Source organism: Sphaeramia orbicularis, chromosome 12, assembly GCF_902148855.1.
Source record: "Sphaeramia orbicularis chromosome 12, fSphaOr1.1, whole genome shotgun sequence".
NCBI lineage: Eukaryota > Metazoa > Chordata > Actinopteri > Kurtiformes > Apogonidae > Sphaeramia > Sphaeramia orbicularis.
In genome coordinates this window covers 43972211-43989895 of record NC_043968.1, presented here as the reverse complement: position 1 = coordinate 43989895, position 17685 = coordinate 43972211, and the positions used below count along the sequence as shown (strand labels likewise).

Sequence of the window (17685 nt, the reverse complement as noted above, 5' to 3'; positions counted from 1 at the left end):
TGGCAATGAATGAGTTGTGAGACGTTCCCAGTCTGAAACCTGATGCCTGTAATCTTTGGGAACAGAAACACTGCTGTATGTTTAACAGCCTTTGACGCAAGTCTGAAATCTAAACATGACATTTCTGTGTTAGTGTAAAGTAGCCTATAAGTATCGCCCAACACTGTGATTTCTCCTTCACCATACAACACAATCTGCTCTGTGTGAGAAATGAATTATCATTTAATAGATGATTTGGATGAATGTGAAAAAAAAGACTGCCTGTTGTCGACACACTTTATGTTTCCTGATATGTTTTGGTGTGTTTGCAGCAGAGAAGGAGATGGTGTTGGCCTGGGCTGCACAGCTCTGTGTGTGGTCCCCGGGTCTTTGCCTCTGACTCACTGAGGCCGCCATGTTGCTGTGGGTTTTAAGGAGGCCCAGACACACACTCATACACACACACACACTCACACACACACAGGAGGGAGCTGAGTTAACCCAGTTTTACTTTCAGAACACCAAAGGAGAAACAAAGCTTCTACAGCCGTGCAAATACCACAAGTGCACTGTCCAATTAATGCGATAACAACAGCGCCACAGCACAGGCTCAAGGTGTTAGAAATGTCCTTTTACCGCCACACTGCTGCAATTTAAAGTAAGAAAATACCACTAAGAATAAGAAAAATGTACTGAAATAAATGAGAGTGTAGTTTGTTTTTGTGTCTGTTTCATATCAGCTGTGCATTTTTAAGATGTCTTGTAGCCACCTTAAGCAGAGGAGAGGAAGCTCAGTCCATTATGAATGTCCCAAAGGAAACGTATTAAGTGTAGTTTTGAGTTATTAACAGTTCCCATCTCACTCACATAAACATAAACAGGTTACAGCTATATTCCAAATGCTCAGAGATTCAATGTGATAAATGTTACATACTGTAATAAGGTGAATTGGAAAATAAATGATAAAAGTGCTGGTTATCTGATGTTTTCAATGAATATGATCAAGTGTTATATATATATATTACTTAATGTACATTTATACAGTAGATGTATAAATCTCCCTCTACAAAGAACCTGTAAAGTAAATGTATTATAATGTACAGACAGTGTTTTGAAGTAGATCTGGTAGCTCCAAGACAAACATCCCATTATCTGATTATAGATTATAGATATTATTATAGATATGAGAGAATCACTATTTTTATTCTGGAGGCATTTTACTTGTAGACTAGTGTGATTATTAAAAAAGGCTGAGGTTGACAACAATAATGATTCCATCAACCTCTAATACACATTAACCTCCTAAGACCCAGCTATGGGTTTTCTGTCCACATTTATGGACAAGAGTTTCACAACTTCATACAAAAAAAAAAAAAAGAAAAGAAAACTGTCCACCACAAAGGACATTCCATAAAAATTTTATAAACTGCATCTGAATAACTGTTGCGTCATGATGTTTCCAATATAGGCACTTATTTAATAAAAAACAAAAAAAGCTTGTACTTTGCTGACATTTCCTGGGTCTTAGGAGGTTAAGTAAACGGCAGCTGAAACATGTAAAATCTACAAAAGCTCAGCCTTCTGTTAGTCCTATGCTAAAGTGCTAAAATTCTTGTAAGAAAAGAATCAAATTGCATCCATACAGTACATCTAAACCCATAAAGACCCAGTGCAACTATTGTGGCATTTTCAAAACATTTTTTTCTCTATATTTAACTTTTCTTAAGTGATTTATCACCAGTTATTATATTATCCTATTTTGTGTTTTTTCAGTGAACACTGGGTATTTTTTGACAATTAATTCACTGGTCATGTGGATGTTCATAAAAGCTCAAATCAAAGTTGAGGGTAATTATATCAGAACCAGAGAAAACTGAAAAAAAAAAAAAGTATTTTCAGCAAATATATTATTAAATTAACATAAACCCGATGTTTCCATCCACTGTCACTGATCCAACTCCATGGGTTTTACTGGTGAATTAATGTTGCAGAAGATGATGGTGTTTCCACGGTAACTACGGAGCCTCTGAACATCCAAATGGGTCATATCTGATGACCATGAAAAGATGAACTGCATTTTACACCAATTATTGATATGGACTGATAGGATTAGTGGATCAAAGTGTATTAAACTTTGTATATCAGTAAATGATTTTGGTCACAGTTGGATGTTTGGGTCTTTATGGGTTAAAAAATTTTTTTACAGCATCAGCAAGATCCCACTGAAATGAATTATGAGGGTGGGTGAAAAGCATATAATTGACAGAAATATTCCCTGTATTCATGGACCTTGAACATCTCATCTCTTCTGTGGTGGTGGGTACACCCAGGATTTGATCCTAATGAACCTTTGCACAGACTACAGACCTCCTGCCCTTCTGAGAGGAAACCTATCTGGTGGGGATCCGTGTTGTTTTAGGGGTTTTTGAGATGAGAAACTTGGAAAAGGCCTGCCATAAGGCACATTCTTCCACTTGCAGAGGGGGATGGGAGGGGAGGTTTTGTTGCTCTGGCTCTCCCCCACCATGTGCATACCAGAGACAAAAAACAACCAGACACAGAGCTGCTACTCACAGCAACACAACAAAGTCCCACAAACCAATCATCACACTCTTCAGCGGCAGACAGATCACTTGTCGAACACGTTCAGAGATATAGGATTATTCACCATCATATTTTTATGTGCGCAAAAAGGGGGGGGGGGCTGTGGAGAAGGGGGTGGCGCATCGGAGTTGGAGATCCTATTTCAGAGATCCAGACTTTTCATGGCAAGTTTTTTTTTGGAAGTGGGGGGAGGGCGAATCTACTACTTTCTCGGCCTGATTCCTTTTTTTCCATTCCCATCCTAAACGCCTCAAATTAATAACTGATTTGGATTTAAGTTGGTGATCTTCATCCGGATGCGTTTTCAGTTTTGGATAATGAAGGAATCCGGGAGCATCCAGCAAGGATCGGACAAGAAGTGCAGACTGGAAAAGTTTAGGAGAAAACTCTGAGGCGAAGCTTTTCTTCACCATGCCGAGTTTGGAAACATATTTTGAAACAAATGAAGAAAACATCCTCTTTGGATCAGTTGTTGCATTGGATTACTAACACACAGACGCACAAAGTAACCTCCTTTTTACGCACTTGAATCTCTCTTTCGTCTAAGATGTCTTCCCAGGGTCGGAGCCCCATTGTTGGATTTTACGGGATGCTTTGGGTCTGGGCTGCCTGGCTTTCTGCCTCTCAGGCTGCGTTGTCTCCAAACGGGACCATATTTGAGGATAACTGTAAAAAAACAACTACTTGCGAGGCGCTGAAATACAACACATGCCTCGGATCTCCTCTACCATATACTCATACCTCTCTGATCTTGGCGGAGGACTCCAGCACCCAAGAAGAGGCTTTTGAGAAGTTGACCATGTGGTCTGGTAAGATTTAAGGGATTTAAGAAACAAAAGATGCTGCTTTATATTTTACCACCAAGAAGAATAAATAGTCAGAGTTTAAGCCAATAGGAAATGTACAGATGCATGATAAAGCCAAATAACCTGGACGCACTTGAAACCCCCACTGGACTATAATAAAATAAATAAATAAATTATTATTATTGTTATTCTTCTTCTTCTTATTATTATTATTATTATTAATAATAATAATAATAATAATAATAATAATAATAATAATAATAATAATAAAAGTATTTGCGTAGAAAATAATTTTATTAAGTTCTAATACAAACTGACTTAGATTCTCTTTGCAATAAACATAGTGATTTAGTGATTTATTCTGAACATGCAATGAAATTTAACATATATGCACTAGCAAAACATACATAATAATACAAATATCAAGAATCATAACAATCTTAGACAGAAGAAAAGCACAATAGTTCCATTTACATGCCCAAAAAGGGGTGGGAAGAAGTGCAACTTATTTAACAAATACTTTGCTAAATGTGTTGATTCAGATGTTAAACCCTCTTCTTCTGTATCTACTGCCTTGTATTAAGGTGTTAATAATATTAATTGCTGTGATGATAAGTCCCAAGTGCTCATGGGTTTTAAAAAAAAAAAAAAAAAAAAAGGAAGGAAGGAAGGAAGAAAGCCCAGACAGGAAATGAAAGGTTAAAAGCTATTAAAGGCAACAAAAGGAATCACTGATAGGTGTTAGCTGGCAAGACTTTCAGCAAAACAAAAGGCTGTAGATTGACTGTAAGAGGCTCTTCACATTCATAAGCACATACTAATGACCTGTTAGAAGTGTGTTACTGCCTACAAGTGTCAAGGCGCCCAAATAATTCCCATTTGTTGACATGACATCTTAGTTGTAGAAAAGCCATTTTGCAGGAGTTCCAAAACGGCCCCTTTGCTCTGTTGTCCTTTAATCTGATTTGGACACAGACTGTTCCAAAAAGATGCAAATTGTTGTGTTGTTTCACTGGTGTCTACGTCTTTGTCTTTCACAAAGCCACCCCTCATGTATAATGATCTCCAAAAGTATCACAGCATTTTCTGATAATGATAATATAGTCCCTGTTGGTTGCACATCTTTCTTAAAACTTCTATTTATGTGTGTGCATGACACCACCTCTCACATTTGAGGAATTCTAATTATGATTTTTAGGCCTATAACACTGTCAAACCTTTCTTTATTTCCTCATGTTTTCTTTCCCCTTTCTCATGTCTAACCAGGATATTTCAGTATATATTAAGGCTGTTTTTTTCTGCTTTAAGGCCTAAGGAACGCTCCTCGCTGCTGGTCGGTCATCCAGCCTTTGCTCTGTGCCGTGTACATGCCCAAATGTGAGAATGGTCGAGTGGAGCTGCCCAGCCAGAGCCTGTGTCTGGCTACACGTCGTCCATGCAGCATCGTGGATCAGGAGAGAGGCTGGCCAAACTTCCTGAAATGTGACAAATTCCCAGTGGGCTGCTCGGTAAGATTAGAGTGTGCCACTGGGGGAAACCCTCTTTTCATGACCCGGTCAGAGGTCATGATCAGCTGGAGAGTAGCCAGCTCAGTCTGTACAATGGGTTAGGCCTCCAGTGAAATTACCTCACTCTTGTTTTCCACATCTGAAGCATTTATCAAACACTAAAAGCTGACCAATATAAGGATATAAGGTGATAGCAGATTAACTAGGCCACAGGTGTCAAACATGCAGCCCAGGAGCCAAATCTGGCCCGTCAAAGGTTTCAATCCGGCCCGTGGGATGAATTTGTAAAATGCAAAAATTACACTGACAATATTAACGATCAAAGATGTTAGAATCATTTTAGGTAAATTCAATCTAAAGTGGATCAGATCAGTAAAATACTATCATAATAACCTATAAATAATGAAAACTACTAATTTTCTCTTTGTTTTAATGTAAAAAAAAAAGTTACATTTCACAAAAATGTTTACATTTACAGACTAGCCTTTTAGAAAAAATGTAAATAACCTGAAATGTCTTAATAGACGTATGTGGAATTTTAAAAATATTCTCCCTGTTATTAAATGTTTTGTGTATTTGTAGACAAACTGTGATCTGTACGTTGTAATGCACATGTATAAATGATGAACTGAGATGTAATATTGTTAACATTGCACTTTGAATTTTCAGGCTGTTCATGTTATGTTCAGGTACAGTTCGTGGATTTAAACATTTTCATTACAGAATTTTACTTTTTTCACTCAAACGTTCTTATACTATTATATATATTATTTTACTGGTCCGGCCCACTTTATATAATATTAGGCTGTATGTGGCCCTTGAATTAAAATGAGATTGACACCCCTGAACAAGGCAATATCACACTGACCCCAGTCCCAAAAAATTGGGATTGAACTGTTGCTATTAGAACCTGCTTATTTCGTAGTAAAAACACATTAAGTCACTCAACATGAAACTCAAAGTAATTAATGAATAAATATGGAATTGAATATTAGAAAAGCTGTTAGGAAGGATTTTTTCCAATTTCCCATTAACTTATTTGTTTATTCATTTATTTCAAATATAACATTAAATCCAAGCCACAAAAAGATTTATATAAAAGGAAAGGAAAACATTTGAAAAGGAGCAGGTTGAAGTTTAATTTATAATCTCCCACCCCCTTACCCCATCCTTCTACGTATCCTAAATTCCCATTTCAGATCCCATAAGTTAAACAAAAATCCTACACATATCAGACAAAATTCTGACTAACTACAAGACACAAAAATCCTATACATATCAAGAATAGACTCTGTCCATTTTGCAACAGCATTTCACATCAAAATAAACCCTTTCGTAACAGTAATAATACTCATATCAAAACTATCAACTGGAAAATATGTAAAGCACTGATTAATAGAAGAAATGAAGAAATTCCAAGGTAAGATATTGATCCCACAATGGGGAAATTCATTGATTAAGGCAACAGCAGGATATAGTGCAAGAAACTGTGCATGCATAAGGACAAATAATCAATACAAAAAATAATAACAGTTATAAAACTCCACAGGTTATATACATATTTAGATAAGAAGCAAACCTGCAGTATGTCAGACAGTACAGATGGGAGACAAACATAAAAGAGCTCTACTGCTGGGGAGCACATACAGTATGTTTATCATTCACTGTGCATTTTAACAACTCTTTAACATTCACATTCAGGATGCCGCTGGAGCTCACCTTTTCTTTAACTTCGTCCACAGAACGAGGTGCAAAAGCTGAAGTTTAATACCTCAGGCCAGTGTGAAGCCCCACTGGTGAAGACGGACATTCAGTCGAGTTGGTATAAGGACGTGGAAGGTTGTGGCATCCAGTGTGACAACCCTCTGTTCACTGAGGAGGAGCACAACGACATGCACGCCTACATCGCCTACTTTGGCACCATCACCCTCCTCTGCACCTTCTTCACACTTGTAAGCCCAAACCACAGTATCAAATCATACTGTTCTATGAGAGGCGGCTTGTCGTTCTTGTATTTAATCGTGTACTGTGGGTCTGCTGCAGATGCTGACTTTTTGTCATTTCTCCGGTTTCAGGCCACATTTCTCGCCGACTGGAAGAACTCCAACCGCTACCCAGCCGTCATTCTCTTCTACATCAATGCCTGTTTCTTTGTGGGCAGTATCGGCTGGCTGGCCCAGTTCCTGGATGGGGCACGCAAGGAGATTGTGTGCAAGAGTGACAACACCATGCGTCTTGGGGAGCCCTCGTAAGTAAACCTCCTTGACCCACTTGGACTGACATTCGCTTACATTCAACTTGATTCTTTTTCAACAAAAGGTATATATTTTCTCTTGACTTTGTAGACACATTCTGGGACATTTAGTGACTCAGCTTTTTTATTTTTTTGCTAAATTCATATTGTGGATTTTTTTTTAACCCTTTCATGCATAGTGGTCACTACAGTGGACAGTTATTCTACGGCTGTTCTCTTGTATATTCATGGATGTTATTGTTTTATTTGCATATCACCCGACACAGTGGACACTCATGCACCATCCCAAACACTGACATTCATACCATTACTGTAAGTTTCCTGTTCTTGATAAACGTAATCTGCATTAACATATTTATTTTTTATTGGGAAGCAGGTGCAAATCAATGTATGTCTGTCACTGTAGACAGAAATTTAAACATACACCCGTCTAGTCACATGTACACACGTATACACATGCATAAGTGCATCATTACATTTGACGGTCATACCTAAAACAATAAAAGATAGAAGAAAAATAACACAAAACATATGAGTATTTTATAGCCCCTTAAACCTAACCAACTCCATCCCACAGATCTTTTTCTAAATTTCATGAGATGTTGGATATTTCAAATAAATACATAAAAATACAAAATAATAATAAAGAGTTAGATCATAGCTCCAGCTACATGGAGTGCCTCCTTCCTAGCAGTAAAATATTTGAGTGTAAATCAGTTGATAAATGTTATTAGATTGTAATTAGCAGGGTTTTTTTTTTAAACAAAAAGTAGTTTTTTTTAATATTATCTGAGTAATAACTAGTCTTAGAGTATGTTAAAATGTGAGTAAACATCAGATTAGTGGCATTAAAAATGTTTTTTATTTCAAAGTTTTCACACAATATGTCAGTAAATGCATGTTTCTCACTTGAAAAAATTTTAATCATACCAAGTATATTTTGCTCTTTTCTAGTCCAATGATCTCATCACACTTAAAATAAGACAGAATCACCTAAAGAGTAACTTTTCAGTGAGATGTAAGAACTGATTTTTAGACAATAGATCTGGAAAATCTGATTTCAAGAAATCTTACTAAGATAATTTTCACTTGTTCCATTGGCAGATTTTTTGCTTGAATTTAGCAAAAAAAAAAAAAAAAAAAAACGTGAATATGGGTCTCATAATTCATGCATGAAAGGGTTAATGATAATGAATGTGAACCTTTCAGATTATCATTACACAGTGCACAGTGTATTACACAAATAACCCCATAGTGATTAAATATATTTACAATTATAGAAAAAAATATTTGTGTCATTGCTGTGGCACAGATCCTAAATCAAGTGGAGACTGTTGATGTGAATATAGCACATACAATAAATATTATGCAATTTAGTAACATTAGGCATAATTGTCATAATAGTAATTAAACAAATTTTCCAGTCTCAGGTATTAAGACTATTTTACTGACAGTTATTAACATTATTTTGTTACAGTTATTCCAGTCAACTATCCAAACAAAACAAAAATGATCCAAAAATCAGTAGAATGTCATGAAATTAATAAAACCATTACAGAAACAGGCTGTTGAAACTGATCTATGAACATCAGGGGTCATAGGAAACCAGGTAATTTAACCTCCTGAGACCCAGTAAGTAAAGGTTTTGACATTTTTTCATTAATTAATCATCTTTATTGGAAACAGCACGATGCAATGGTTTTTTCAGACACAATATTTATTAATTTATTTATTTATGGAACGTCCTTTGCGGTGGATTTTTTTTTTTTTTTTTTTAAGTAAAAATGTTAAACTCTTGTCCACTACAGAGGACAAAACTGCACTGCTGGATCTCAGGAGGATATATACATTCAAGAAAGAGTATTGAACAGCACCTCATTACAAAAACAGTGGAATATTGAGGCAAATTGGCGACAGTAGTCTGTAAGGGGATAGAAACAAGTTTTAGAGCAGTCGAAGACATAATCAGTCAGTAAAATAACAACTAAAACAGCTAAAAGTAAAAACAATTATTGGATAAAAGAGTCATAAAGAGCCATAATAAATTTGAAATAAAACATAAAATAAGAAAAACATTGCACCCTGTTGCGTTGTACTCTGCAGGTCTTCAGAGACGTTGTCATGTGTCACCATCTTCATCATCGTTTACTACTCGCTGATGTCTGGTGTGATCTGGTTCGTCATGCTGACCTACGCCTGGCACACGTCCTTCAAAGCCTTGGGCACCACCCACCAGCCCCTCTCTGGTCGAACATCCTACTTCCACATGGTCACCTGGTCCATCCCCTTCGTCCTCACTGTGGCTATCCTGGCAATCGCAGAGGTGTGTCCAGAGCTGTGCACTATTTAACCCGTACAAACCCAAACATCCACCAGCAAACAAAAGTATCTGCTGATCTAAAATATTTACTAACTGTTGATCCACTAATCCTATCAATACATATAAGTAATTCAGGTAAAATTCATGGTCATCAGATGTGACCATTTGGACGTTCAGAGGGTCCATAGTGAACGTGGATACACCATCATCTTAGTTTTACCACATATTATCATTATTTATTGATGGTGGTGTTTCACCTTTTATTAATAATATTTTTAATTGCATTGGCTATTAATTCTTGTGATGTTCTTTCATATTTTGGTATGGATTTAGGCTTGCACTGTAAAAAAAAATGACTGTAGAATTAACACCAAAAAGTTGTAAAATTGCAACATAAAAAAACTGTAAGTGACAATACAATGCAAAGTTGTTTATTTGAAAAGATTTTTGTGTTAATGATTGAATCAAATATAGCTGTAGTTCTTACAGGAAGCGTATGTGAACAAAACCAGATTTGTATGTAGAAATGATGTATTTCTATTGTTTTTAGAAAATAAAATTGTAAATTGAAATACAATGTGGTGCCGTTTAAATTGCAAGACCATAATGTTGAAATAACGGCATATTTGCTTTTATATATATATATATATATATATATATATATATATATATATATATATATATATATATATATATATATATATATATATATATATAAAGGTTATAAGAAAGTAAACATTGAACAATGTAACATTTAAAATTTGTAAATGAATGGGTTGGTAGAGCTGGTAGAGCGGCTTGTCCAATAACCAAAGGGTTGGTGGTTTGAATCCTGGATCCGACTGTCCATATGTCAAAGTGTCCATGGAAGACACTGAACCCTAAATTGCTCCCAATTGGACCTGGTGGTTTTGGAAAGTGCTTTGGACACCATGTAGGTGTAGAAAATGCACTAATGCAGTCCATTTACTATTTAAATCCAGTGTTAAATGTACAGGTTTAAAATGTTAAATCTACATGTTACTCCATAAATATGTTTACAGTTGGATGTGTTTTTTACAGTATTGTTCTGGAAACCACAGCTGCCAGTTTTTTTCTGCAAAAACAACAGAATTTTTTTACAGTGTGTGCAATAGTTTTATTTATTTATCTATTGGTTCTGTATACTGCCCCATGCTTCAGGATGCCATGTCAGAGTATGTGTGTGCACTGGAATGTCTTTTTGTGTATACCGTGTGCTTTGTATGGTGTTGCAACCCTGTTGCACTATTGCCCACAACGAATTTCCCCCTGGGGACAATAAAGTATATATTATCCTATCTTCTGCATCATTGATTCACCAGTAAAACCCATAGAGTTGGATCAATGACAGTGGATGGACACACTTGGTTTATGTTCAGTTTACGATATAATTTGATTAAAACTTTAACTTTAATCTGAGTTTTTATGAACATCAACATGATTTTACACTGAAAATCTCAAAATATAGAGGATAATATTATATTAAATGGTGATAAATCGCTTAAGAAAAGTTAAATATAGAGAATAAAATATTTTGGAATTGCCACAGAAGTAGCACTGGATATTTGTTGGTTAACAAAGCTGTTACCGATCATGTCACTTTTAATTTACGTTGCATTCTTTTGTGTGTTGTGTGGTTCTCCATAGGTGGATGGAGACTCAGTGAGTGGGATCTGTTTTGTGGGATACAAAAACTACAGATACAGAGCTGGGTTTGTGCTGGCACCCATCGGTGTGGTCCTTGTTGTGGGTGGCTACTTCCTCATTCGGGGTGAGCAGCAAAACAGTAAACAACTAATGTCTTCTTTATCCACATTGAAGTGATTTTTTAATGCTTCTATTTGTGTCCTTCCTTTTGCAGGTGTCATGACTTTGTTTTCCATTAAGAGTAACCACCCTGGACTGTTGAGTGAAAAAGCAGCAAGCAAGATCAATGAAACCATGCTGAGACTTGGTTAGTACCTGTGTTAAACTGTTTCTAATTCATATAACATTGTTGATCTGCAATACTGAAACTAAAAAACTAAAAGACAACCTTATTAGATGTACAAGCAACCAAATAAAAACGCTTTTAAGCACTACATCATATGTTGGTGCAGTGACCGTTTGTTGCAGTATGAAGTAAAAGCTTCTGGTAATGATCCAGGGTTTGTCTTAAACGTCTTCATTACAATTTCACTTAAAATAGTGGATTATGAAGTTAATATTACAGTTTTAAAGTTGCATTAACATCACTCTTGATTTCAGAAGTGAGAAAAAATTGTTTCTTCTTATAAAAAAAACACTTCTAGAAGTAAAAAAAAAAAAAACTGTTCGTTGCATCTCAGTCATGAGTTCAAGGATGTCTGGCTTGAGAACAACATATTAAGTGTTGATGAACCCTGTTCAGAGTAACAAAAGACTGAATAAAAATAAACCCATTGAAGCCAGAAGTAAACTCCTGTCATCATCCAATCATATTCTTTATTCACATCACTTCAACTCCAGTGTGAAATACATCTAAAAAGTCTTGAAGAAACCCTGTCATCAAGTAAAACTGTAATAGGAAATGGAAAGAAGTTCTTCTGTCCATTAACATAATTTTACTCATTTGTATAAGCTTCCTTTCTGCAGTTTCATGAATGTGTAATCTCTAATATTAGTGATGTTTCAGTCATCTCATGCTGCTGTGTTTGTCCTTGTCAGGTATATTTGGATTCCTCGCTTTTGGCTTTGTTTTCATCACATTTGGCTGTCATTTCTACGATTTCTTCAACCAGGCTGAATGGGAGAGAAGCTTCAGAGATTATGTGCTGTAAGTTTATTCTTCTTCCAAAGGCTGTACAATAATTGCACTTTTGTTAGTCACTTATATGTACACTTTAGTACGACATAATACAGTAACACAGTTTTACACCTGCCTGGCCGACAGCGGCTGCATAACAAACTAGTCTTTTACAGCCACTTCTCCATGTGTAACATTTGCATCGAAACACACACGAATCCACAAACTAATGTTACTGAGATCCCAAATCGCTGCCCAGCCGCTCCGCTCACACCAGTCAATGCAACCCTGTTTCCCCACAATGTTGACACTGGCTGGATTGGAATTAATTTACCCTCAAATATGTAAACCACTCTCTCCTGCCCTGACAAGTAAAAGGCTGTAGTTATTTACCAAATGCAGCAGCTGAATGTAGCTCAGTCATACGGTCAGAAAGTGTAGGAGGCACAGACTGATAATCTCTGTGATATTTTCAACAGGTGTGAAGCCAACGTGACAATCGCCTCTCAGACCAACAAGCCAATCCCAGAATGCACCATCAAAAACAGGCCTAGCCTCATGGTGGAGAAAATCAACCTGTTTTCCATGTTTGGGACAGGAATCGCCATGAGTACCTGGGTCTGGACCAAAGCCACCATCCTCATCTGGAAGCGCACCTGGTGCAAGTCAGTAACCAGCAACATCGATATTATTAATATTCTCTACTTGTCTCAAAGGATTAGGTTTCTGCGTCTTAAATATTAGTTTTGTTTTCTCTTCCCACTATGGCTACATGCCCATCCATGTCCCTACATGGTGATGAGGATATGATAACAGTATGGGAAAGGTCTCGTTTCTATGCCCTAATGAAGTGATGTTTCTCTCAACGGGACTTGTAAACTGTATTTACTCAACGACTTACTGATCTAAAATATCAAGTATCTGTTGATCCACTAATCCTATTAATACATGCAAATAATTCAGGTAACATGTAGTTTGTCATCTTTTCATGGTCATCAGATATGACCATATGGATGTTCAGAGGCTCTGTAGTGAACATGGAAACACTATCATCTTCTGCAACATTGATTCACCAGTAAAACCCTTGTAGTTTCACAAATGACAGTGGGTGGAGACGCTTTTAAGTTCAGTTATTGATATATTTTGCTGAAAAACTTTATCTTCAGTTCTCCTTTTTTCATATAATTGCCTTTGAATTTACTCAGAGTTTTTATGAACATCTACATGATCAGCAATGGGAATATTGGAAAATACTTGATTTTCACTGAAAAATGCAAAATGCTGAGGATCTTATGATGATGAATGATGATAAATCACTTGGGAAAGGTAAGGAAATATAAAGAAAAATTCATTTGGAAGACGCCACAAAAATCGTGCTAGGTTTTTAAGGTGTAAAAATCCAGGAGGCATATACCGGTACATTTAGTCCGTTTTTATGCTATAGATCGATGCATTATCTCATCTTCTCTTTTCCTGTACATGTAAACAGAATTATTGGCCGCAGCGACAATGAACCTAAAAGGATCAAGAAAAGCAAGATGATCGCAAAGGCATTCGCGCTGAGGAAGGAACTTCACAAAGACCCAGAGAAAGAGCTGTCCTTCAGCATGCACACTGTGTCTCATGACGGGCCAGTGGGTGAGTGTTTCAGCTGCTCAGATACTGTAGAGTACACTGAGAAACTGTTCCTCTGTAACATGTAAATCATGTTTCATAGTGTGTGCATACTCCCATCTTGTGGTAGGTAGTTAAAACTGCATGAACAGTCTATTTGTCTTAATATTAATATGGTTATAGGTTAATCTAGTGGTTGGAAAGTTCCAGTTATATTCCCTTGCTAACATTGTTCTAGTAAAATATTCTCATTTAGAAGTTTCATATTTGTGGTTTATTATACGATAATCATCAATATAAAAAATAGGAAATATACTCTCTTACGATGTTAACATGGCACTGCTATTTTAATAGAGTGAGCTCAGAATGGTCTCTTAATGTGTGCTAGCTATAAAATGAACACAGGAATCAAAATTATCAGGTTTTGAGATTTGTGAATGTTATGTTGATCCAGATGTGTGTATCTGTACATTGGTCTTCATTAAGATAGTCCAATAATCACTGTATTAAATGGAGAATCTGACTGATGTGAAGCTTGTTGCTCTCACTGCATAATGTCCTCTACTAAGATGACTATACAATTGTAGCAGTCCTAATTTGCTTTTATGTCTATGGTAACAATATATTCATTGAAAAAAACATAGAATGTTTTTAGTAACATATATTGTAAACTGGTTTACAGCAGCTATTAGTTGCATCTAAATTGAGAGGTTGTGTGTTATGTCTTCTCATTAATAGCTGGAATCAATTTTGACTTAAATGAGCCGTCCAATGACATGTCATCAGCGTGGGCTCAGCATGTGACCAAGATGGTGGCTAGGCGAGGTGCTATTCTGCCTCAGGACATCTCTGTTACTCCCACTGGCACACCAGGTAAGAGCTGCATGACCTTTACATTACATCTAATTATGCAGATGCTTTCAGTTCACCCCTTATTCCTCCTTTTATTCTCTCTGTCCTTGTGTCCTTCAGATCTTTTAATCTTATTTTTTTCTCTTTCCCTCCATGAAAGCAAAGTTTGTTGATGATGAGTGTCTTTCCTTGTAATTTTTTCACAGTTCCTCCACCAGAGGAGAGGAACAGACTGTGGATGGTGGAAGCTGAGATTTCACCTGAGATGATAAAGAGGAAAAAGAAAAAGAAGAGGAAGAAGGAGGTGCGTCCAGTGGAGGAGGTGGTGGACCACCAGGCTTATCGCCAGCGTGAGTTTGGCCGCAGCTCAGTGCCCCGCCTGCCCAAACTGCCCTGCCATCCCAGCCTGGTCGCCAACCTGCAGCAGCGGCAGCAGCAGAAGCTGGAGGACAACGTCCTGCCGGGGTCCTTCCCAGACTTCCAGCCGTCACACCCTCTGTCCTGTGAGGAGCGGTGTCCCTACGCCTCCTGCCAGAATAATCAGATCAGCTACGGCCACGGCCTGCTCTCCGACCACATGAACTTTAAAGACCGCCCGGAGGATCTGGGCCTCAGCCCTCGGTGTCGTGGCTCCTCCTGGCAGCCCAGTGCACCGCCCCAGTACGGCAGAGAAGACCACAACAACGGGCTTTCAGAGAGACTAGCCCACGTGGCTCGGGTTCCGGCGGGCAGGAGGGCTGGATATGGACCCATACACTCCCGGACAAATCTAATGGAGGCAGAGCTCATGGATGCGGACTCTGATTTTTAAATAAAACCTCTAATATTTTGAAGCTGTTCAACCTTTGTGGTACACAGACAGTAAGCTACAAAAAGTGCTGGATACTTTCTTACTAAAGTGCACCCAGTTTTCAGCTGTTTTTATTTTCATTTTGTTTGTTTTCTTTAATTTTGGAAGAAAAAGCAAAGGGATAAAGTAAGTGAGAAATATGTTGTGAATATGTTTATGAGATATATTTTTATTTTTTGTGTCCAGTAAAACTTTATAGGTAAGTCCATGATGAGAAAAAATGAGGCAGCTAAACTGTAAATGGCTTGAAACAATGTTAATGTTAGTTATGAAATCTCCATCCGTTCATCAGCTTACATCATTTCAGCCAGACCAATCCTGTTGGCCTATTTTTGTGCGATAACTCCAAAGGACACTACATTTTAAGACTCAAGCAACCCTATAAAACTATTTGAGAGTGAAACATATTGTTGCTTCGTACTTCCTTTAAGTCTGCGTTAGAAACAGACTGTGAGTGAATTATACAGGTTAGTGTTTAGCCATTGCTCTTTCATCACTACTTGTACATATTTTTGTGTAACCTGAAGAGTCCGTTTAACACTAACACATGTCAGTATATTTCAGAATACTGAAATATATTGTTTTACCATCATTTCAGGAATAGGAAATGGTTTTGTTAATTTGTGAATAATATTAAACCTTACAAGCACATACAGAATAATTATTTTTATTATTGTGTTACCTGGGCCGACATGTTTATTGATGATTTACTTTTTACAAATCCCAGTTTTCTGTGTTTGGCTTTAATGAACTGTCCATCATTATCCTTGTATATTTCGGAACAGACATTTCCCCTGTACAAATGTATTTGACTATGTTTCTACAGCAGTATTTCTAGTTTTATTCACCTGTTGTACATATTCAAGGTGAACTGGACTGCAAACATGCTTTTCCTTTAGTCCAGTTGAAAATATTTTGTATGATGTATTTTAAACTGCAGTTTCTTTTTTTGAAGTGTATTTGTTATCCACTTTTTTCATTTTAGTATTTCCAACTCGAATAGTCCTTGTATTTTCTGTTTTGTAATGTTTGTGCACTGTATATAGGCTGTTCATAGACTGCTCATGAGGGTATTATTTGTACAGAATTGTATATCAAATGACTTGATTATTGTGCTGAGATAAAGGGAAGAGTCAATTATGCTATAAGAAGTTGTCACTGTACTTGTGCTGTAACCAAAATTTCAGCAAGTATCGTCATCATCAGCATCATTTTACACCCAGTGTGGATGAATGATGCAGAAGTAGACTGACATAGCTAATGCACATTAGTTTTTCTATTGTAAGTGTCTAGATACTCATAAAATGTGTATGAGAAAAAAATTATTTATGGATTTAGTAGTTAAGCTGGCTGTATGTGTTACTACGTTGTATGAATTCAACAATACAGACAATAAACTGCATTTAGGATATTTGGAGTATTGAAACAAAAATGAAGCATAGCTGATATGTACCCAGAAAGACACATTAAATGAAGACATCAGTGGAAAAGAAAAAAAAAAAAAAAGTTTAGTTTGTCAAGATTTAACCACAGGCTTTTTGTTTGTTGCTTCATGTGTTGTCTTTTTTTACTGTGTAACAAAGTCAATAACTGTCACTTTTATTGTGCAGCTGTTCTTTTATATGTAAATAAACGTGATCACACAAGTTTTGTTATGATTTTTGTCAGACCTGCTGATCATAGAACAGAACTGTCTTTGTTCAACTGGGGGTGATAAACCTGACAAAAAAAAAAAAAAAAAAAAAATACACAAAAGTGGAAAAACCAGATAAACCGAAAGAAAGCGGTGGAAAATAAACAGAAAGAATTTATTTTTATAACTGGATAAAAAGGTTTACCCTAAACAAAAATTGAGGAATCAGTCCCCATCACCCTTCTCCTCCTGCACAAAAGGTTAGGAAAAAAAAAAAAAAAAAAATCTTAGGTAGCCTAAATACTACTTACACAAATCCAGATTTCAAAATATTGCTCGAGTCTTCTCTCATTTGTTGAATGAGCTCTCATTATTATTTTTTACAAATTAAAATAAATAAAGAACTACAAGCAGAAAGAGGGAGAAATAAAGATGAAGACCTTATTTAAGAAAAAAAAATGGATAAAAAGTATCAAACTA

At 36.6% G+C, this 17685-nt stretch overlaps 1 protein-coding gene across 1 annotated transcript; it reads left to right on the top strand.

Annotated features, from left to right (window-relative positions):
- Window positions 1-3130: 3130 nt before the first annotated feature.
- On the top strand, window positions 3131-17218 carry smo (smoothened, frizzled class receptor). The gene is made up of 12 exons (XM_030149091.1): window positions 3131-3392; window positions 4698-4897; window positions 6640-6849; window positions 6973-7145; window positions 9255-9474; window positions 11140-11263; window positions 11354-11446; window positions 12178-12286; window positions 12736-12921; window positions 13746-13894; window positions 14609-14743; window positions 14929-17218. The coding sequence occupies exons 1-12, from the start codon at window positions 3131-3133 to the stop codon at window positions 15531-15533; spliced, it is 2466 nt and encodes an 821-aa protein (XP_030004951.1). The 3' UTR covers window positions 15534-17218.
- Window positions 17219-17685: the final 467 nt, after the last annotated feature.

Excerpts from the sequence above, each read along its gene's own strand:
- smo (XM_030149091.1), top strand. The coding sequence starts at position 3,131 with ATGTCTTCCCAGGGTCGGAGCCCCATTGTTGGATTTTACGGGATGCTT. Across the intron at positions 11,264-11,353 it reads TGGCTACTTCCTCATTCGGG|GTGTCATGACTTTGTTTTCC; the intron begins GTGAGCAGCAAA and ends TTCCTTTTGCAG. Across the intron at positions 13,895-14,608 it reads GTCTCATGACGGGCCAGTGG|CTGGAATCAATTTTGACTTA; the intron begins GTGAGTGTTTCA and ends TCTCATTAATAG.